This window comes from Myxine glutinosa, chromosome 5, assembly GCF_964187855.1.
Source record: "Myxine glutinosa chromosome 5, kmMyxGlut1.1, whole genome shotgun sequence".
In the NCBI taxonomy this organism is placed as follows: Eukaryota; Metazoa; Chordata; class Myxini; order Myxiniformes; family Myxinidae; genus Myxine; species Myxine glutinosa.
The window spans coordinates 98690668-98714744 of NC_136265.1; the positions used below are offsets into that span (position 1 = coordinate 98690668).

The following is a 24077-nucleotide window of genomic DNA, read 5'->3' on the forward strand; positions in this document are numbered from 1 at the left end:
CTCCTTTGGTATCCAGGGAAATCTCCACGCATGGCTGGCGGACTTCCTCTCTAGTCGTAGTCAACGTGTGGCCCTGAATGGGTTTCTCTCATCTCCTCTTCCTGTTCAGGCTGGAGTTCCCCAAGGCAGTGTTCTGGGCCCTGTGCTTTTTCTGGTCTTCATCAATGATCTCTCTGACTCTCTTGAAAATCCTATCTCTTTTCTGATGACTCTACTCTCTGCCGCTCCATACCTTATCCCTCAGATCGGCAGTCTGCAGCCTCCTCACTCTCTGCAGACGTGGACAAAATCACAGACTGGGCAAACAAATGGAACATGTCTTTCAATCCTGACAAATCTCACACTCTGACGATGTCTCTCCGAAAAGACCGACTGGACAACCCTCCCATCCACTTTCTGAATAATCCTCTCCAAGAAGTTCTGTCACTCAAGCTTTTGGGTCTCACTATCTGCCATGATCTTTCCTGGGAAAACCACGTTTCAAATCTGGCCTCCAAAGCCAGTCGCCGACTGGGCATCCTCCGTCGTGCGAAGTCCTTCCTTGGCACACCTGAGCTCCTCACCACATACAAGTATTTATCCACAGCTCAATGGAATACTGCTCTCCCCTCTGGGCTGGTGCTCCTGCCTCACACCTAGCTCGTCTTCAAGCTGTTCGAAACCAAAGTGCTCAGAATCATTGGAATCTCCCGCGATGAAGCTAACTCCAAGGGCCTTTCACTCACTCACCGCAGGCAGGTTGGTGGTCTTTTCGTCTTCTACAGACTCCTCTCTGGCCTTGCCCCCCCCCCCCCAGCTCTCTCTGGGCTCTGTCCTCCAAATATTCCTACAGGTCGCACAAGATCTGCCTGCAACCCTCTTATGGTTAAACTGCCAAAATCAAGACTCTCTGCTCACCTTCACTCTTTCATTCCTCTTTTCTCCCGCCTCTGGAACAAACTCCCACACTCCCTTCAATCCCACTCCTCCCTCCAGGTCTTTAAAACAGCTGTTCACCACCATCTCTTATCTTCCCCCATCCAAAACCTTGATCTTTTCTACCCCCACTAATTTCACCCCAAATCCACTTTTTTGAAATACCAACTTCTGTCCTGGAAGTCCTTGGTGTCCTTGTGTTTTATACTTCTCCCCCCCCCCCCCCCCCCCTTCCCACGCCTCTTCTGTTATGTTTGTGTGCTTCCCCTTCTCTCCCCATCTTGTCTTCCGCTCCCTCTTTTTATATATCTTGTTTGTCTGGTTGATTTGTTTGTGAAATAAATGTTAGCTCTTTCACGAGCCTCGATTCAGTATACAAAAAAGAAAAAAAAAAGCCACTCACGGGTGGTGTGGCCAACATGGTACCGATGGGTCAAAGATGTTTTTCATTCCACAGTCCACGCCTGTCTTCGCTGCAGTTATTTTTTTTAGTTTTGCTGTGGATTCCCAAGGGCTCTGGTCAAAGCCTTCTCACATGGTGTTGATCTTGTCGAGGCAAATTCAACCTCAGCTGGTTCGGTGCGACCTGACCACACCAAATTCCTTTAAATGAAAACATTTATTTTACTCAGTACAAAAACCTTTCCCCCACATTACAAGTTATCGGGTCGAAGAATGCCTGAATATTATATGTTTCACTGCTTTATAATTATTCTGATTAAATAATGCAATTAACTTTCATCTGCAATTATATTTTATACTATTCTGCAGCAATTGATGTTGACAAAACTCCAGAATTGCATATTTCATAAATTAAAATGAGTACATGACTTTTTGGGGGAAACTGAAATGAGAATTCAATTGTAAAGATATATCGGCACACAAAATCCTTAAATTTGAAACGAATTAAATAATGCAACTATCACAAACATTGTCATATGACCTGATTCAGATGAACAGAACTTAAGTGTCTTTACTGCCCGTAGAGAGGCTCTTCTGCTGGTAAAGTAAGTACTTCCAGGTCTGCAGATCCTGAAGGCTCTCGGCTCGGTGTACACATATTGGTTCACAAGTTATCAAACAGAGTGACCACTATATTCGTCATGGGTGTGTCTGTCTGTCTGTCTGCAGCATAACAACCCAATGATATCATCCGATCTTGATGAAACTTGAGTGGGAGGTTGATATCATGATCTAGTTGTGTCCTGCCTAGAGTGGGTGTATTGTGCCCATTGTGGGCGGAGCCACGCCCAAAAAAGATGTCTTTTTAGGGGGTAATCGAGTTCAAGCTACATCTTCTCTGAGGGAGTTGGTGGAATCTGACAGGGTTTCGGTATTTGGTTAGGCCAATGTCACGTGTCTAGCCCCATGGAGCTAGATTTTTCATTTTCGCCCCAAGGTCAAGGTCACAAAATTTAGAAAAGTCGATTTTGGATGGTTTTATTACATTGTTCGCTTCCTGATAGGGTGAAATGTCGTACATGATCTTATATTATCACATACATCATGAAATACAAGTTTTCCAACAAATTTCAGAATCTTCGACCTTTGAAGGTCACAAAAGTCAAATTTTCAAAGTTGTCGGAATCGAACAGAATTTTCGGTATTGTGTAGCTAACTAACCTCATAACAGATAATACATTCCTATTTATATATTTTCAATGTCATGTCGGGGGCCGACACCTGTCACGTGGGCACCCGACCCCCCCAGTCCGGGCCTGTTTCGGTTATCGTCCGTCCTTCGTCATTGAATACCGCTCGCTCGTGAACCATCGTCGTCTCCTGATTTGTGCATTTTAAGATTGCCTGAACGACCAAAATATTTTCGCAAACTGTACATTTGTATAGGCATTCTCCATTGTTTGGGGTGATTGCGTGAAGAATTTTCCACAAAATTGTGTAATTGTATGAGCTCTCACCATTATTACCTCACATTATTTTATGAAGGATTTTACACAAATTGCACAAGTGTATGGTCGTACTCTATTGTGAATTATTGTGTGCATTTTAAGGCGAGATGATTGAGGGAAAGATTTGCTGCAGCTTGTACATCCGTATGAACATTCTCTCGTGTGATTTATCTGGAAGAGCTAGTCAGGCTCGTGGAAGAGCTTAGTCAGGACACTGAACGGACCAGGACTCAACGGGACAAACGTAAAAGCAAAGAGAGAGAGAGGGGAAACACCAACACCAGAGCCGAAGGCCAGAGGGAGGCAAACGAGCAATGGGTGTGGGGAGGAATTGGGGAAGGAGGGGAGGGGGTGGGGAGGGAGAGGATGCATGAAGTAGATAAGGTGGATACAGAATGGAAATCTCAGGAGGGGAAAATGGCAATTGGACGGAGGGGTGATTGGGGGTGGGAGGAGGGTTAACAAGGGGAGAAAAGATAATGCATGGTTTTGGATTTGGGATTATCTGAGATGGTGGTGAACAGCTGCGTTGAAGTTCTGGAGGGAAGAATCAGATTGGAGATTATTTTGGACGTTGGTTCCACAAGAGGGAGAAAATAGGAATGAATGAGTGGACGTGAGCAGTTATCCTTTATTTAGGTAGTTTCACCTGAAGGAGGTTGATGGTGGATCGTGTGAGCCCTGCAGAAACCTGGGTGTTTGGAGGGGAGGGGGGTGGGGGGGAAATGGGAAGTGGACAAAGCACGGATAGAGCAGAGGGTGCAATACCAGAAAGGGGGAGGGGTAGAAGACAGAGACCACTACGTGGTCTGCAATGGCGAAGTGATAGGCGATTTGCAATGGCGATTTCACTCATTGCAAAGATTACAATAATCTTTAAGGCCTTGGTTTCCACATCATCAAGCTCAATAAGATGTGAGGCATGGGGAGCCAGCCCAAAGAGGAGAGCAGCACTCCATCAAGATTCATATGAATTACCTTGCAGGTGGATAAGAGTTCAGGTGTGTCAAAGAAGGACTTTGTATGACGGAGGATGCCCAGTCGGCCGCAGGCTTTCGAGGCCAACTTAGAAATGTGGCTTGCCCAAGAAAAAACATGGCTTGTGAGACCCAGGAGTTTGAATGACTGAACCTCCTCAAGGGGATTGGAAAGAAAGTATACAGGAAGGTTTGCCAGATTGTCCTTTTGCTGAGAGATTGTGAGTGCGTGATTTGTCAGGATTGAAAGTGTTTTTTGACCAGCTTGTGATTTTTTTTTGTTTAAAGAAAAAAGAGAAGGAAGAGGCTGCAGCCAACCTGTCTGAAAGGATGAGGGATGTCATGGCAGAAGGTGGAGTCATCAGCAAACAAATGAAGAGGATTTTCCAGAGACTCAGCGAGATAATTTGTGAAGGTCAGGAATAGCACTGGTCCCATAACAGTGCCTTGGGGGACTCCAGCATTGATTGGGAGAGATGAAAAAATTCCATTGAGTGCCACACGTTGGCTATAACAATAGAGGAAGTCAGTGAGCCATATGTAGAGTTGAACTTGTCTGCCATAGGCAGAAAGTTTGGAGAATAACAAAGGATGCCAAACTATCAAAAGCATAAGTTATGTCCAGAGAGACAGCCCTAATCTCATGTCTGAGATGCACCATCAAGGTTTGGAGGAGACAAATTTGAAAGTTCATTATTGAGGTTGGACATTTTCTGTCTCTCCGAAGAGTGGAACCGAATAAAAACCTTTTCACACAATGTACACTTCTGTTGTGAATGTTCTCCAATGTTTATTCATTTGTATGGCTGTTCACCCATGGATATTTTAAGGGTGGAAGGATGAATGAAAGACTTTCCACAAATTGTGAATTTCTGCAGGCGCTCTCTTGTTGGTTGTTATCGCCATATGCGGGTTTTAGGAGGTGGGAGGAAGTTCTCCCGGAACACAAAATCTCCACCTCCTTTTTCAGTAAAGGATCATGAACCAGATTGGGAAACTTCCTTCCCACAGCTTCATTTCAAGAGCTCTATTTTGAATCCCCAATGAACCTTTGACAGCCGCCACTTGCAGCTCGTGTGTAGTTATTTTCCCCAGAATGCTTTTTGAGTGATCAGTAAGGGTTTTCTTGATCATCCCTGTTGCTCCGACTATCAACGGCACAATTTAATCTTTCTTAAATGTCCAAGTTACCTTGACCTCATTTTTCAGAGCCTGCTATTTGACAATTTTTCTGGTTTCTGCAGCATTTAGTCCAAAGCCATTGGGAACTGAAAGCTCAATCAACAAAACTGACTTGTCCTTTTTGTGTTTGAGCACTATGTCCGGATCATTCTCCATTGTGAATAGTCATGTGCCTTTTAAGGGAGGATGAATAATAAAAAGATTTTCCACAAGTTATACATGCATATGTGCATTGTCTGTTGTGAATTGTTATGTGTGTTTCAAGGTGGGATGACCGATTAAAAGACTTTCCACAACTTGTGCATTCGTAAGGGCGTTCTCCATTATGAATCATCATGTGCCTTTTAAGGATGAATGACCGATTGAAAGATTTTCCACAACTTGTGCATTTGTATGGGCGTTCTCCATTGTGAATTCTCAAATGTGATTTTAGGTTAGATGGCCGATTATAAGTTTTTCCACAACTTGTGCATTTGTATGGGCGTTCACCACTGTGAATTGTCATGTGCATTTTCAAGCTGGATGAAAGCTTGAAGGATTTCCCACAATTTGTACATTTGTATGGGTGTTGTCCATTGTGAATTATGAAGTGTGATTGTAGGTGAGATGGCCGATTGAAAGATTTTCCACAATTTGTGCATGTGAATGGGCGTTCTCCATTGTGAATTATCATATGCGTCTTCAAGGTCGATGAGTGATTAAAAGATTTTCCACAACTTGTGCATTTGTATGGGCGTTCACCATTGTGAATTTTCATGTGCCTTTTAAGGAAGGATGGCTGATTGAAAGATTTTCCACAACTTGTGCATTTGTATGGGCGTTCATCATTGTGAATCGTCATGTGTGTTTTAAGGGTGGATGACCGATTAAAAGATTTTCCACAACTTGTGCATTTGTATGGGCGTTCACCATTGTGTATTCTCATGTGCGTTTTAAGGGTGGATGAATATTTATAAGATTTTCCACAATTTGTGCATTCGTAGGCACGTTCTCCATTGTGAATAGTCATGTGCCTTTTAAGGTGGGGTGACAGCTTAAAGGAATTTCCACAAATTGAGCATCTGTATGGGCGTTCTCCATTGTGAATTGCCATGTGAGATTTAAGGGTGGATGACCGATTAAATGATTTTTCACAACTTGTGCATTTGTGCGGGCGTTCTCCATTGTGAATAGTCATGTGTATTTTCAAGCTGTATGACCGATTAAAAGATTTACCACAAATTGAGCATCTGTATGGGCGTTGTCCATTGTGAATTGCCATGTGAGATTTAAGGGTGGATGACCGATTAAATGATTTTCCACAACTTGTGCATTTGTACTGGCGTTCACCATTGTGAATTGTCATGTGCCTTTTAAGGTTGGTGGAATGATTAAAAGATTTTCCACAAATTGTGCATCTGTATGGGCGTTCACCATTGTGAATTGTCATGTGTATTTTCAAACTAGATGACCGATTAAAAGATTTTCCACAACTTGTGCATTTGTACGGGCGTTCACCACTGTGAATTGTCATATGTATTTTCAAGCTGGATGGCCAATTAAAAGATTTTCCACAATTTGTGCATTTGTGTGAGCGTTCACCATTGTGAATTGTCATATGTATTTTCAAGCTGGATGACCGATTAAAAGTTTTTCCACAATTTGTGCATTTGTACTGGCGTTCACCATTGTGAATTCTCATGTGCCTTTTAAGGTTGGTGGAATGATTAAAAGATTTTCCACAAATTGTGCATCTGTATGGGCGTTCACCATTGTGAATTGTCATATGTATTTTCAAGCTGGATGGCCAATTAAAAGATTTTCCACAATTTGTGCATTTGTACGGGCGTTCACCATTGTGAATTGTCATGTGTAATTTAAGGAGGGATGAATGACTGAAGGATTTTCCACAATTTGTGCATTTGTGTGGGCGTTCACCATTGTGTGTTCTTGTGTGTGATTTTGGGTTAGATGACTGACTGAAAGACTTTCCACAACTTGAGGATTTTAAAGGGCACTCTCCACTGTGAATCTTCAGGTGTTGTCGAAGGCTCGACCACCTTGTGAAAGATTTCCCACAAACTGTGCAATTGTATGGGCATTCTTCAATGTGAACTCTCATGTGTATTTTAAGGCTGTCTGAGCAACTGAAAGATTTTTCACAACTTGTGCATTTGTATTGATGTTCACCTTTCTTTCCTTTGCGAGTCTTGTGAAAATTATTCTGGGCAAACATTTCTTCATTTGGTTTCTCTTGTTTGTAAAAAGTCTTATGGTTGGTTTCATTTGGCGAGTCCTGCGGGCATGTGTCTATGCAGTTCATAAACGTAGGTGCAGTCTCCCTTGTAGATCCCGTAGAGTCAACTGCAAATACAACATCACATGACCTGTAAAAATAAATCATATTCATATGACCTGACAGACGTACCCAAACATGTACATATGTATATGTTCCACTACAAAAAAAAAAAATTGTTGATGTACACGGCCTGTGCAAAAGTTTGGGTTTTTCCCATGATATTCATACTTTTGCGTAAATTCATGCAATTTATCTAATATATAAAAGGAGCTTGATCGCTGTGTGCCTGCGTCCATGTGTGCACCCGGCGGTCAACAATTGTCTTAATCAGGCAATAACAGTGCCCCGTACACAATTGGGAGCGTTATTGATCAGATGCTAGGCGATATTGGAAGAACCACCTTTAGAGGCCATTTTTTCCCCCCGCAGAGCAGGGGTTGGCCTTTTTCGGAGACCGTGGTCCCCGTTTTGAAGCAATGTTTTATGGCCGGATGCCCTTCCTGCCGCCAACCCTGTTAGTTGCCTCTTGCAACACAGAGAATTACCAGCGAACTGGTACTCAATTTGCCGACCTCGGAAGGATGACAGGTTGAGTCAGCCCCCCTGGCATTAATTCAGCGATCGACCGGGATTCAAACCCAGGATCCTAGGATCCCAAGCCGGCACCCTAAACGCTAAGCCAACACCAGGCTCGTGCAATATTGGAAGAATGATAAATTATCATTTTAAAATAATTAATATACCGTCAGACCCCGCTATTCACGGTTGATAAAATGCGATGTTTCTCTATTCGCGGAAAAGTGTCCTGCGAATTTGTGGGATTTTTTTTGTATTCGCGTCCGTGTCTCACAAATTCGCAGTTTTTTGGGAGCGCAAAAAAAAAAGTTATTCGAGCCGCGAGCTTGAGTGGCTCCTGCGTTTGCTGCCCGGTTGTTTCGCCTTTTCATGGCTTTTGCGGGATATCCCATGATTCACACTGTAAATAGCTTCACATGATATTCCGCCGTTCACAGGTAAACAATGTTTTGTGGGATATCCCGTCAATCACACTGAATAGCTTCATGTGATATTCCGCCGTTCACAGGTAAACAATGTTTCGCGGGGATATCCCACCAGCTGCATAACACGTCATCCCCAGAGTTATTGCACACAATGAAAACACTCCACAGTATCTATTAGTGCAATTAGCTGTCTCCCTTTTCCCCATTGAAACAATGGCATGGCATGCATTCGTGGATTTTCATCGATATTCGTGGATTATTGCCGACATTCGCGGGTTTCGTCTTGCCATTTCCAGGACTTTCATCAACCTTCGCGGATTATCGGCGACATTCTCAGGATTTGCCTCGCCATTCGTGGATTTTCATGCTTTCACGAACCCCCCCCCCTCCCCTTTTTCAATTGCAAGCTTTGCCCCCCCCCCCCCCCCATTTGCGGTTTCGCTATTCGCGGCATTTCCCAGGAACGTAACCACCGCGAATAGCGGGGTCCGACTGTACTTTAATTATCTTTCATTATTTAATTTAATCTTAATATTTTAATTTAATTTGTTTTTGTTTTATTATAAATAAATAAAAATCATTAAAATATATATTGTAAAGGTAAAGAAAAGGGGATAATGAATGTTTGAGAAATGGACGCACCATTGTGCTTATTTCTTTAAGCAATTAAATCATAATGTAATATTTTCTTTCTTCACACCAGAATTCATCATCAAACTGTCCAAATCAAAATGTATAGATATTGACAGAAACCTTTATGGGGATGGTTCTTCAAGAAAGAAGCATCAGCATCATTTGGTTCTGGTCGATCCAGGTGAACATCAATGTCGTGCTCAGTTTTCACTTCCACTTTCACAAATAAATCTGGAAAAAGGAACTTTTATTAAATGCAGAAATCTTGTGTCACATGCTGAGCTGGTTCCACATTCTTAAAATAAAAAAATTAATATTGCATTAAATCCATTGATTGGAGGTCTTCCTTGGAGAGAGAAAATAAAACATTTCCCTGTCAGAATTTTGTTGCGTCAAATCATTACTATATCAAAGCATTATGTTCTGGACAAACTGCCTCAATGTGACGAGAAGCTTCCTACCCGACCACAACTTCATTGGGAATTTCACGACCACCCAAAATCACAACCAACAAAAGAGATAAGAAAAATGTTGGGAAGGCCAGGAAATCAAAACAGTGGTTTTCCACCCAACTGCAATAATTGGCAAATCACATACAATTGCGATCCAACATGTGACTAGTTGATTTTTTTTCTCAAATATCAACCCTCATGGAAAACGAATGAAAGGAGAGAGAGAGAGAGAGAGAGAGAGAGAGAGAGAGAGAGAGAGAGAGAGAGAGAGAGAGAGAGAGAGAGAGACAGAGTGGTAGGTTAACAGATTGACAAATGCAGAGATTGGAATGAATAGGCTAAAGCTAAGACAGTATGATCAGCCAAAATTCCATCAGGGGAGTGGAAAGGAGCAAAAGAGTCAGTAAGTTGGTCAAGTATTTCGCGCCACGCGGCCTAGTTGTTGAAGCTTCCGACCTTGAGGCCTGGTTCTCTCCGGGCATCCAAAGCGGTTATTTTTTCATTCGTGTGTTTGTCAAATTTCAACTCGTTATTTTATCGTCCATGCGTTATTGTTTGTTTATAGTTAGTTTTGGTTTGAATTTCCTGTAACTCGTAATTAATTAATCGTGTTCTGCTCCGCGTGTGCGGCCTTGTACCCCCATCGGTGTTTGTTTACTTAAGTCCCCTACATCGTGTTTTGCTTGGCTCTTAGTTTTTTCCCTTCTACCCCGAACATAATACTCTTTGTCTAACGTTTTAAATACGTTTATTTAAAATACCCCCACCCCCCCCCCCCCCCACCCAAAAATAAACAAAAAAACATTTATTTTCCTTTCTCCACGTGTGCTTTGTCTCATCCTGTACTTTCTGTCCAGGTGTGCTGTTCGCCCCACCCCCATTATCTCCTTGCCATCCACCTTTTGCCCTGTCCACGTGACTCGTGGTGGTCCCTCTCGGCTCTCCCCCCCCCCCCCCCCCCCGTTGGTACTTTGTGCATATAAGATTGTCTACGGTTCTGTTTTAATATTATTTAAATATGTATAAACTTTCCCCTTCAGTGTTTTATTCAGTGGTATATTACAACACGCTGTTTTTCTTCCTATTTAAAAGGCTTTTCTCAATTTCCTCTCCAAATCATTCCACGTCAAAAAAAAGAAATTCAATCTCTTATACGTCTCCCTCACTGCATGGTCTAAATTCACATTCATTCCACCCCTCCTCCATCGTTCTGAATCGGATTGCTAACTTGAAAATCACAACAAACCCAATTTGTTATCAATGTTCGTCTTTCATTAATAATCCACTTTTGAAACTCCCCTCTTGCCCCTCCCCTCCAAATCCCCCTCCTTGCACCGACACTCCTAAACTCCCCCCTTGCCCCTCCACTCCTAGACTCCCCCGTTGCCCCTCCACTCCTGAACTCCCTCCTTGCCCTTCCCCTCCTAAACTCCCCCCTTGCCCCTCCCCTCCAAATCCCCCCCTTGCCCCTACACTCCAAATCCCCCCTTGCCCCTAAACTCGTAAACTCCCCCCTTGCCCCTACACTCGTAAACTCCCCCCTTGCCCCTCCACTCCTAAACTCCCCCCTTGCCCCTCCCCTCCTAAACTCCCCCCTTGCCCCTCCCCTCCTAAACTCCCCCCTCACTCCTCCCCGTCAAAACTCCCCCCCAACCCCTCCCATTCAAATCTCCCCCCATACCATTCCTCTCCAATTCTCCCTCCTCCCCCCTCCTCCTCAAAGCTGCCTCCTCCCCACTTCGTCTCCCTTCTATCTCATACCTCCACCCCCCCCCCACCCAACCTTCTACTTTCCTCTGCCCCCCCCCCCCTCAAACAACCCCTCACTGTGCCTCATCCCTTCACCATCAAACCTTTCATCCTCCTCATCCTTCCCTTTCTTGGAACTCTTCTGTAATCTCTGACACACTATCAACTGCTCTTCCTACCTCCCCCTCTCATCCTTCATCTTACCCTACTCCTCCCCTCCCCTGTCCTGTCCTGTCCTGTACCCGATGCTCCCCCTCTCTCTTCATTAACGGTATGGACCTCAAACATCCGGGACCTTCGCTCAAACCTGACTGATCTCTCCATACAGGTTGCTTCTGACAATCCAGACTTGATCTGCTTAACAGAGACTTTCCTCCTTCAAGATGTCTCTGATTCCTTAATATCTCTTCCTGGTTACTCCCTCCTCCGGTATGATAGACCTGAGCCTCGTCCTGGTGGTGGGGTAGCTATCTTTTTCAAAAATTCTCTTCCTCACTCTCCTTGCACTGCCCTCTCTCCTCCTCACCCCCAGGAGTACCTCTGGCTATGGCTTCCTCTCCGCTCCCACCTTTTGTTCATATGTGTTCTGTACCGTCCTCCAAACAGTGATGACTCCATTTACATTTCACTGTCTGACAACATGGACCAACTTCTATCCACTCATCCCAACTCTCTCTTCCTCATATGTGGTGACTTCAACTGTCACCATGCCAGCTGGTTGGGTGTGGGTTCCTCTCTCACCAGTCATGGCACCTCAGCAAAGGACTTCTGTGACTCACTGGGATTGACACAATCTGTCAATTTCCCGACCCGGATCTCAGCCAATGGAGTATCTTCTCTTCTAGACTTGGTTATGACACACTTCCCTGCTAATGTCTGCTGCTCTTCTTCTGCTCCAATCGGTTCTTCTGATCATGTGCTTGTTAAAGTGGACATTTCTCTGGCCATTCTCAGAGAGCCTCATCAGCATCGACGAGTCTGGCATTTCACTCAGGCCGACTGGGACGGTCTTCAAGCAGCCATCAATCGTCTGGATTGGTCTCCCATCTCCACTGCCTCTGACATAAATTCTTCCTGGGAATTCTTCCAAAGCAAAATGCTCTCTCTCATGCACAGATTTATCCCATCTCGTCTTCAGTTGTCTTACCCTTCCTCCCGTCCATGGTACACTGAATCTTGTGGTGAGGCAGTTGCCCTGAAACAACTTGCCTTTGCCTCTTGGAAGGCCAATCCAACTGAAGGCAATCTCAGTTCCTTCCACCAAGCTCGGAACAAGTGTGTGTCTACCCTCAGGAGTGCCAGGAAGCACTATCTCTCCACACTCAAGAATGAACTCTCAAACCTGTCTCCTTCCTCCAAATCCTGGTGGCGTCTGGCCAAATCCGTTTCTGGTGTTTGTTCCCCCTCCATCCCCTCCCTTACCTCAAATGGCCACACAGTTGACATCGCACGTGACAAAGCTGAATGCCTCAACTCTGTGTTCGGCTCAAAATCTTAAGTCCCAAACCCATCTATCTCTGTTCCCACCTTTCCCAGTCGAACCCAACTGCTCCTGGACTCTGTGTCCTTCTCTCCTGACAAGGTGGAGGAGTTTTTGTCGAACCTCGACTCTGATTCTGCAACTGGACCAGACGGCATCAGCCCACGGGTCCTAAAACCCTGCTCTGCCGCTCTATCTCACCCTCTCTCTGTTCTTTTCACCCTCTCTTTTGCTCAAGGTCATCTGCCAGCATCCTGGAAATCAGCAAACATTACCGCTTTACACAAAAAAGGTGCAAAAACAGATCCTTGCAACTACAGACCAATCAGCCTGCACCCAATTATCAGCAAAGTCATGGAATCCATCATTGCTTCGGATATGAAATCTTTCCTCTTCTCCAATGGCTTGATCTCTGATCATCAATTTGGTTTCAGACCAGGTCACTCTACTCTGGACATGCTGCTTCTGCTTGCTCAACAATGGATGGAGGTCCTCAATGCCAAACAGGAAATCAGAGCTTTCTCCCTTGACATATCACGTGCCTTCGATACGGTCTGGCACCCAGCTCTGCTCACCAAACTCTCCTCCTATGGTATCCATGGAAATCTCCATGCATGGCTTGCGGACTTCCTCTCTGGTCGTAGTCAACGTGTGGCCCTGAATGGATTTCTCTCATCTCCCCTTCCTGTTCAGGCTGGAGTTCCCCAAGGCAGTGTTCTGGGCCATGTGCTTTTTCTGGTCTTTATCAATGATCTCTCCGACTCTCTGGAAAATCCTCTCTATCTCTTTGCTGATGACTCCACTCTCTGCCGCTCCATTCCTCTTCCCTCAGATCGGCAGTCTGCAGCCTCCTCACTCTCTTAAGACTTGGACAAAATCACAGACTGGTCAAACAAGTGGAACATGTCTTTCAATCCTGACAAATCTCACACTCTTACTATGTCTCTCCGAAAAGATCGACTGGACAACCCTCCCATCTACTTTCTCAACAATCCTCTCCAAGAAGTTCTGTCGCTCAAGCTTTTGGGTCTCACTATCTGCCATGATCTTTCTTGGGAAAACCACATTTCCAAGCTGGCCTCCAAAGCCAGTCGCCGACTGGGCATCCTCCGTCGTGCGAAGTCCTTCCTCGGCACACCTGACCTCCTCACCACATACAAGGCTTTCATCCGCAGCTCAATGGAATACTGTTCTCCCCTATGGGCCGGTGCTCCTGCCTCACACCAAGCTCGGCTTCACGCTGTTGAAACCAAAGCTTTCAGAATTATTGGAATCTCCCGCGATGAAGCTATCTCTGAGGGCCTTTCACTCACTCACCACAGGCAGGTAGGTGGTCTTTCTGTCTTCTACTGACTCCTCTCCGGCCTTGCTCCCCCAGCTCTCTCTGTGCTCTGTCCCCCAAATATTCCGACAGGTCGCACAAGATCTGCCAGCAACCCTCTGATGGTTAAACTGCCGAAATCTCAGCTCTCTGCTCACCTTCACTCTTTCATTCCTCTTTTCTCCCGCCTCTGGAACAAACTCCCACACTCCCTTCATTCCCACTCCTCCCTCCAGGTCTTTAAAACAGCTGTTCACCACCATCTCTTATCTTCCCCCATCCAAAACCTTGATCTTTTCTACCCCCGCTAATTCACCCCAGATCCACCTTGTTTGAAATTCCAACTTCTTTCCTGGAAGTCCTGGCAGTGTCCATATGTTTTATACCTCTCCCACCCCCACCCCCTTCCCATGCCCCCCCCCCCCCAAAGCAGTGTCTATATTATAGTATAAACCAATATTTTTACAATACGTATTGTTATTCTGCTCATTTTGACACCAAAAATAAGTTTGTAACTGAATTATTGGTCATTTTATTGACATTTTTGTATTTTCGAGAAAATCTGATATTTCGCGATTGACCTTTTTCACAAAATAACCCACTGTGAGGTCCCAAATCAAAATATCAAGTGTCATCCAGGCTAATATTGCTCAGGAGGTGTCATGGTTCAATCCTTGCATGGGTGCCAGCTTGTAACAAAGTTACCCCTCATGTGATTTCTGGGCCCCTTTTCAGATAATATTCCTAGTCTAATAAGGGTGAAGGTATGTTTCTTGGTAGAGGATACTATAAACCAAAGAGACAACGTGGTGTGTGACATCAATTTAGAAATAAAGGAGATGGGATAATTGAGACCAGCCCAGAGGGGAGAGCAGTATTCCATTGAGCTGTGGATGAAAGCCTTGTATGTGGTGAGGAGCTCAGGTGTGCCAAGGAAGGCCTTCACACGACGGAGGATGCCTAGTCGGCGACTGGCTTTGGAGGCCAGATTTGAAATGTGGTTTTCCCAGGAAAGATCATGGCAGATAGTGAGACCCAAAAGCTTGAGTGCCAGAACTTCTTGGAGAGGATTATTCAGAAAGTGGATGGGAGGGTTGTCCAGTCGGTCTTTTCGGAGAGACATCGTCAGAGTGTGAGATTTGTCAGGATTGAAAGACATGTTCCACTTGTTTGCCCAGTCTGTGATTTTGTCCAGGTCTGCAAAGAGTGAAGCGGCTGCTGCCTGCCGATCTGAGGTTTGAGAAATAGAGTGGCAGAGAGTAGAGTCATCAGTTAAGAGATAGAGATGATTTTCCAGAGAGCCAGAGAGATCATTGATGAAGACCAGAAAAAGCACAGGGCCCAGAACACTGCCTCGAGAAACTCCAGCCTGAACAGGAAGGGGAGATGAGAGCATTAAATGGAACTTTCGATGAAGATGTGTTTGCTTAGGGTTTGTATAAAATGCTTAGAAAGTGCATTGATATTGTGTTTGCATTTTTTAAATTATTTTTATTATTTACATTATATCATTATTGTAAATGCTGAAATAGAGATGAAAGTGTATATATGCGTGTGTATATATGCGTGTGTATATATGCGTGTGTGCATCTGCATATCTTCTCCACAACCCCAAAACCATGAAACCTGGTGGCTCCAAACTTTGCATGCATACTTCTCGATCTCCAAGGAGGTGCTTGAATGAAAACTGGGTGTTTGTCATAGCTAGTTTGTTTTCAGGTGAGCTAGCAAAATAAAGTTATATAGTCATTCATAACACATCCCCTCCCCCTTCCCCACCCTGTCCCTCACCTATTTACGTTTGTTCATTGGTTTCTTAATTGTGCTTCATCACCACTTTCCCCTTCCTCTTCTTCCCATGTGTCATTTAACTTATGTGCAGTTTTTGTTCACTCCAATGTGCCCTTCTCCCCTTTCCCCAGCATTTCACCCTCATATCAACTCTGTTGTTGTTTCCTGCTTTCAATGTTATTATCTTCAGCTCCACTCTTGGTCTTCCACGAGCCTCCATCATACCAAGAAAGAAAATACAAAAACTCGGCACTAACACAAACACATATCCCATCAGAAGTGATGAAGATCACACAACTCACCACTCAGCTGGTCGCTTTGCTCCTCTTCCAGACCAAAGGAGTTCATATCCTCTATTTTTATCTGCAAAATCTCAGAAGATCCTTCCAGCTCCTCCACCTTCATTTTACACTCGAGCACAGGCGGCTGTTCCGATTCTGGCAGCACATGACAGGAATCCTTCGCACAGCCAACTTGAGCGTGCATGGTGGGTGAACCTTCAGAGGGGCAAGAAAAAAACATACCACTCTTACTCTTCCTGACCTTTGCTTCACCCTGTGTACCTTGATCCCACACAGTAACAACATGTGAAATACCTCTGTATTTGAGACCTTATCCTCTGATTATATCAGTTAGAGAAACGTAAACGTTCATCGCACACATACGGTGCATCCTGGGACATCCACAAAAATACATTGTACATGTTTCAGGCTTTTTGACAAAACTGTTAATTGTATTATATATTGATGTAAATTTTGAAACATACAAATGTTTACTTATTAATAGAAAATCTGAGCCTATTCAGCAAATTTATTCAATGGTGAGAAGGCCTCACACACAGGGGATGTGTATGAAGGAAGGAGTATTTGTGCTCAGATGTAATCCATGCCGCAGATATGCTGATATGTACACAGTTTCCCTTCATCACTAACTTTCAGGTAATAAATCAGGAACCCACTTTAAAGAAAATCAGATGGCAGTACAACATTCCTCTGCAACACGTCCATGGCAATTCAGATTGAGTTAATCACACTGGCAGGTAGTACTGGGTCACCTGTGTTAAAGATCTAAAGGAAGACCATTTGTATCATTAAATAGTTTGAACGCTGGTGGAAGGTTAGGTAAGTTTCTTTGGAAATGCAATGAGTATCTTTTCACAGGAAAGAGCAACAAGAATCACCAAATCCCAAAACCCCAAATGTTCAGCAACACACAAATGGGCAGGAGTGTGGGGTTTTAATATTTGCCTGCATACCCAAATACCCCTCAGACCCTAAACCCAACATGATATACCTGTATACTCAGAAACCTTTGTCTCTCTTCTCGAAACAAACCAAAACAACCCTCAGACACCTGCAGATCATGGCTTATTGTGCGTCCAAGCACCTTTTAAATTCGTGTGCATCACTGTGTTAAATTGCAAACAACAATGGTCCTTGTGATCTGTGACTTATAACTTCCCAATCTGACATCCTCTCCACCCATCACCCTTTCTTTCCTTTCCCCAAGCCAGTTCTTCCTCCATTTAGCCTCTGTACTGAACACTGCCAAATCCAAGCCCTACAAACAGCCTCTTCATTAGCAATTTACGAAATGTGTTCTGGAAGTCTAGGTGTGCTAAACCCACTGATCTTGCTTCACCTACCCAATCAGCAATTGCCTCAAAGAATTCCAACAATTTTCTACATGATTTTCCATTTGCAAATTCACACAGGCTGTCCTAAATTAATTTACAAAATGGTTCCTAATCTGCTCCAATACCTTCCGCATGGTGCGGAAAAGTCAATAGCTCTCCAAAGTTTCCTTTGAGCCCCTATAAGTTATTAGATATAATTTTAGTTATTAGTTTGAGCCCCTATAAGGTATAGGATAAGTTATTCAAGAAACTTTTACACAGGAAACAACTTAACCCATCATACTCCTGCTATATCAACCCACATTAATTCAATCTGCTGACATCATTTCACCAAGAGGAACGGGAAGAGGAACAGCACAGAGACATGAGCAGGGTTTACAATGTATTTTATATTTCCTACATTGTGATTATGGGCTGGCAGGGTTGCCTAGAGTCAGAGGCCTAATCCATGGCTCATGGGCAACATGTTGCTGTCAGATTCTGAGATGCTTCCCAGGACCGCTCTTGAAAACACAGTTATGTGTGCCGAACACAGTACCTCACCAAAAGTACACATTGTACTGTATATTTTATTCTCATCTGAAAAAAAACTGATCAGGGCATAAACAACAATAAACTAGAATGACATGTTCTTCCGCCAAGATGAACAGTTTACGTTTTGTATACCACCGATAGGTCTGATCTGAATCCGGACCTTCACCAAAATCTAATCGGGTGTTCTTGTTGCCAAACCAATTCTTTCACCTCGTTTTGTTATAATCCAACCACACCGTTTTGCAATATCATGCTGCATATATATTTTTGACCCCATCGCTCAATGATGAAGAATTACTTGAAAATTCTCAGATCCGGATTCAGATCTTCATCTACAGACAAACAAATAAACAGACAAGCCGAGGACCGCTCTTGAAATTGAACGGCTCATTTGGAACCGGAAGTACGCAATCTCCTGTATATTTCATTATGATCTCACAAACATCTGATCACAGCAAAAACTAGATGGTATTCATAGAATACTTACCCTGCGCAGTCAACTTGTTGCGAGCCAACTCTTCTGTTTTTGAACATTGTTTTTCTTTGATCCAATATGGCTGCCAGACCACGTGAGCGATGACATCATATATTTATATTCTCTAATATAATTGATGCATAGATCACGCTCAATACATTTCAAACTAATCAGACAAAGCGTTGTCCCTGTCGAATTATGACGTCATAATTATGGCACAAATGACGTCATCGTTAACAACACCTATTCCCCATATAGAGTTCTTTACAATGAGCCATGTTTCCATTTTTTTCCAAGCAGCAGTTTTGGAGATATAGAGGTGCAAGACTTTTCGGTTTTTCCAAGATAGCGCCTGCACAACATGACCTATGACGTCATGATTATCATTAAAATATTCTAAAGGAGGAGGCGCTCCCATGGTGAAAATTTCGTGTCCATCAGACCAACAGTTACTGGGAAAAAAAAATCATAATGATCGGATGGATAAGTTGTATTTGTCGAATTATGATGTCATAACGAAGGCACCGATGACATCATCATTAACATATCTTCAACTCTGCAACTCTGCAATATAATTCAACTCTGCAATACTACAAACCTAATGGAAGATCGAGGTAAATTCTTCCACACCAGCAACCATGGTTTATTTTATTTTAGTGATCAACCAACTACCAACTCCTCTCCAGCCTAGCTACCCCAGCTCTGTCCCCCAAATATTCCTTCAGGACACACAAGATCTGCCAGCAACCCTCTTCTGGTGAAACTGCCAAAATCAAGACTCTCTGCTCACCTTCAGTCTTTCTTTCCTCTTTTCTCCCGCCTCTGGAACAAACTCCCTCACCCTCTTCAATCCCTCTCCTCCCTCCAGATCTTTAAAACAGCTGTTCACCACCATCTCTTATCTTCCCCCATCCAAAACCTTGATCTTTTCTACCCCTGTTAAAACGCCCCAAATCCACCTCTTTCAATCCCCAACGTCTTTCCTGAAATTACTAGTAGTGTTCATTTGCTTTATTCCGTGTACCCCTCTCCCCCTTCCGGCCCTCTCCCCCTTCCGGCCCTCTCCCCCTTCCGGCCCTCTCCCCCTTCCGGCCCTCTCCCCCTTCCGGACCTCTCCCACACTTCCGGCCCTACCCACACTTCCGGCCCTACCCACACTTCCGGCCCTACCCACACTTCCGGCCCTACCCACACTTCCGGCCCTACCCACACTTCCGGCCCTACCCACCAGCCCTCTCCCTTCCACAGATTTACCGACGTCCGTTCTCTTGTGTAAATGACATGCAACTTGAGATAGTATCTTCGCTTTGTCTCCTTGAAGTTACTCTTTAATCGAACCTAAAATGGGACTTGCAAGTTCAAAAAATGATATCGCGATCCTCGCGTCGTCTCTACATCCTTTGCTTGCTGAAGAGAAATGGTGTTCCCATCGTAGACCTGATTATGATATACATCATGTACATTCGACTTTTGTTGGAGTTCGCCGCTCCTGTCTGGAGCTCTAGCCTGACCGTGAAGCGGTCACAAAGCATTGAGCTTGTACAGCGAAGAGCCCTCCGCTTTATAACATTTCCTGCGACATCCCATTATGCTGATCTCCTCTGTGCCTATAACCTCCCCTCGCTAGCGGAAATGAGAATTACAAGTACAGATGCATTCAAAGTACACCACCTCCATGCCAAATAAATAAATAAAATCCTCAAGCGTGGCATTATACGTCAAGACAGTACCAACTATTAGAGACGGTATTGGGAGAGAGAGGCGTACAATAAAATTGATGAATTGTGAAATTAAAATAAACATATAAAAACGTAAAATAATTTATTACTGAATCAATTGGGTAATAGCATACCTAAACCACCATTGTTTCATCCCAATCTGTAACTTTTTGAACACTAATTAAATAATTAATCAAAAATTAAGTAATTAATCGATTAATTGATGAATCAACCAATGATCAATTGATGAATCAATAAATCCAAAATATACTTTAGCCACATCACTTGTTCACTATTGTGTCCAAATAGTAGCTTCCTAGCTCAAAAGGTGCCTGAGATGGAAAAGAAATGTGATTAATAATGAAAATAAAGAAATAATAATAATCGTAAAAAAATTAAATTATGAATCAATTGGCTAATAGAATACCTAAACCACCACCGCTTCATCCCAATCTGTAACATTTAAAAAGAGAATTAATTAAGTCATCAATCGAATAATGAAACAATTAATCGATTATTTGATTAATCAATAAATCAAAAATACCCTTGACAACCAAATCACTTGGTCATTGTCATCTCCAAATATCAGTTTCCGAGCTGAAAAGGTGCCCGAGATAATGCCCATATGAGAAAGGAAATAAATAAGTACTGAATGAATGAATGAATGATCGTTTTAAGGCCATTTTCCCCGCTAGAGTGGGGGTTGGCCTTGCGGGCCCCATGACAATCATGGTTCCCTGTTTGAGGCAATGTTTTTATGGTCGGATGCCCTTCCTGCCGCCAACACTTAGTCGCCTCTTACGATGCGCAGGGATACAGTGTACCTATTCTAAGCCGGGGTACACACCAGGATCATTCATCCCAGCAAGCTGGTACTCAATTTGCCGACCTCGGAAGGATGACAGGCTGAGTCAACCCCCCTGGTGTTAATTCAGCGATCGACCGGGATTCAAACCCAGGATCCCAGGATCCAAAGCCTGCACCCTAACCGCTAAGCCAACACCAGGCTTGAACTGAATTAATACTGAATTAACTGAATTGTAATGAATTAACTGAATTAATATTACTGAATAATAAGTATTGAATTAATCGATAATAATAAAGTAATTAATCAATTAATTGATTCAGCAAAAAACAAAAAAGACCATTTTTGCCAAAGTGCTTGCTCATGATTGTGCTAAAATTTCAGCTTCCTAGCTCAAAGGAAGGCCGAGATATTGCCCGTGACAAACGAGAAAGAAAAGAAGCAAACAAACAACCAGAGTGAAAACTGAGTACTGTTACGTGCTCCTCCCCAAACCCCAGTCACGGTGTACCTCCGAGTCCCGAGAGGAGTCACGGCAGAAAGATGTGTTATTCTGTGTGTCAAAGATCAATGGTGAAACCACACCAATTGTTACCAACAAACAAGTATTGTATAAAGGTCCACAAGAATAACAGCACAAAAACAATATTAATCAATTGTACAACAAATATATCATTCCTAAGATGGTACCATCAGTTTCGTACAATATAACTCACTGTGTGTGCTCCAAGTGAGCAAAAATAACATTCCCAATGTCTCTGTCCCGGCTTCAAGCCAAAGTCGATCCACGCTCCAGTGATCGTCAGAACGATGTTGTATCGAGAGCAGAATCCCGTTTGGTTGACAGTCACACTGCCAAAGATGGGCAAAGGTACCCTCCGGAGGCGACTGGGAAAACATACCTTCGGGTATGGACGTTCAATGGCTCCCCTTACGGCGAACCGCAAATTCCCACTCAAAATCCACGTTACACACACACACCAGGTTAACGTCTGGATGCGGTGAAATGGTTGAAGCAAGGTGAAGAGCCCAGAGCGATGCGAAATCGGGCGCGAGGCAAAATGGCCAACCAGCCCGTACTCGAGGCGTAACTGCACTCCAACGATTCTCTTCGGAATCAACCGCAAAACCTGTCATGCAGGTTTATCTGTCACAGCGATAACAACTCTGTTGCAGGAATCCCTTTCCCAGGAAACCCAAAGTTCACTCGTGACCCCCATTCGCCAGCGTTTGCTCAAGACCTCAAAGCAGCTCGGCTCCTTGTCCACCTCACTTGCTCCCCCTCCTTTTCCTCTTCTTCTTCCTCTTCTTCTTCTTCGTCCGGTTCCCGATCCGGTTTCCGGTTTCTTTTTAAAACGTTAATTTTTTTAACCTTTTGACAACAGTTATCTCCAATTCACTTAAACGATAACAATAATAATACATGCAACCAAAAATGTTTACAGTGGATGAGAACCACAACAACGGAAGTGACGAATCCGTAACAGTACTCCCTTTCAGCACACGTCATCGCCGGGCCCCCTTGGTGCCCGGCGACAACGTCATGCAGCGCCTAGAGATGTAATATAAAAGCAGCGGTTTACAACAATTCTAACTCGCTTGGGAAAGTCCCTTATTATGTCTAGTAGTCATCTAAAAACCTACTCACACAGACAGAATCACAAACACTGAGTTGAACATGGTACAATAAATGTGTCTCCAGCACCCGGACACTTACTCACATTCGTGTTATGTTTAAAATGCCTAAAACGAGTCTGACCTTTCACTTGGTAAATTAAACTCGTTTTTATTTCTGCGATTTTTCATTTTAATGTTGAACTGAAACATGATTTATCCAAGTCGTTCATTATTTGGATTAAACAATGTTGATGTCAGTCAGTCGACGACTTCGGTTAACTTGACCGTGGTTATGGCCTAGTATTTAGTAATGAAGTACAACGAACTCTTTGTTGTCGCTTGACGTTCTGTGCTCTACTAATACGACACCACTCACTGATGAGGAAATTCCACCGGAACGATTATGGTGGCCGACCTTTCTAATTTAGCCATTATTTAATTTTACTACGCACTCCAGTGGATGAAATGTAACTCTGTGGTTGAAATGTCCAATGGGGCCTCGAAGTCTAAATGACCAAAGCCGCCACTGGTCACATGGCGGTCCGAAAACATGGACATCACGGACCAACCATTGTCGATCGCTGATGTGTAGTTAAGAAACGTGTTATAATCAAACACTAGGTTTGGTGTTACTCATGAAGATGTTTAAAACCTGAAATCTCGACAATACTTCCCATCCTCACGAAGCTGTTTAAAACCTGAAATCTCCACAACTCTTCCTCCACTCACAAAGATGTTTAAAACCTGAAATCTCCACAACTCTTCCCCTCCTCACAAAGATGTTTAAAACCCGAAATCTCCACAACTCTTCCTCCACTCAGGAAGATGTTTAAAACCCCAAATCTCCACAACTCTTCCCCTCCTCACAAAGATGTTTAAAACCTGAAATCTCCACAACAATTCCTCTACTCACCAAGATGTTTAAAACCCAAAATCTCCACAACTCTTCCTCTACTCACCAAGATGTTGAAAACCCCAAATCTCCACAACTCTTCCTCTACTCACCAAGATGTTTAAAACACCAAATCTCCACAACTCTTCCTCTACTCACGAAGATTTTTAAAACCAGAAATCTCCACAACTCTTCCTCCACTCACCAAGATGTTTAAAAGCAGAAATCTCCACAACTCTTCCTCTACTCACCAAGATGTTTAAAAGCAGAAATCTCCACAACTCTTCCTCTACTCACGAAGATGTTTAAAAGCAGAAATCTCCACAACTCTTCCTCTATTCACGAAGATGTTTAAAAGCAGAAATCTCCACAACTCTTCCTCTACTCACCAAGATATTTAAAACCCCAAATCTCCACAACTCTTCCTCTACTCACAAAGATATTTAAAAGCAGAAATCTCCACAACTCTTGCTCGACTCACCAAGACGTTTAAAAGCAGAAATCTCCACAACTCTTCCTCTACCCACGGAGATGTTTAAAAGCAGAAATCTCCACAACTCTTCCTCTACTCACCAAGATATTTAAAACCCCAAATCTCCACAACTCTTCCTCTACTCACAAAGATGTTTAAAAGCAGAAATCTCCACAACTCTTCCTCCACTCACCAAGATGTTTAAAAGCAGAAATCTCCACAACTCTTCCTCTACTCAC

At 43.6% G+C, this 24077-nt stretch overlaps 2 protein-coding genes across 2 annotated transcripts in view; both read right to left on the reverse strand.

Annotated features, from left to right (window-relative positions):
- Positions 1-7147, reverse strand: part of LOC137428442 (uncharacterized) — a 135832-nt gene extending 128685 nt beyond the window's left edge. The window contains exon 1 of the mRNA XM_078778394.1: positions 1319-7147. Within this exon, the coding sequence (XP_078634520.1) occupies positions 5130-7085 (1956 nt within the window). The 5' untranslated portion in view covers positions 7086-7147 and the 3' untranslated portion in view covers positions 1319-5129. The remainder of the gene's footprint in view (positions 1-1318) is intronic.
- The window catches only part of LOC144892344 (uncharacterized), a 74400-nt gene extending 56701 nt beyond the window's left edge, over positions 1-17699 (reverse strand). Inside the window, exons 1-3 of the mRNA XM_078778396.1 lie at positions 15992-17699; positions 9017-9127; positions 7154-7327 (exon numbers count right to left, since the gene is read on the reverse strand). Coding sequence (XP_078634522.1) covers positions 7154-7327; positions 9017-9127; positions 15992-16211 — 505 coding nt within the window. The 5' untranslated portion in view covers positions 16212-17699. The remainder of the gene's footprint in view (positions 1-7153; positions 7328-9016; positions 9128-15991) is intronic.
- Positions 17700-24077: the final 6378 nt, after the last annotated feature.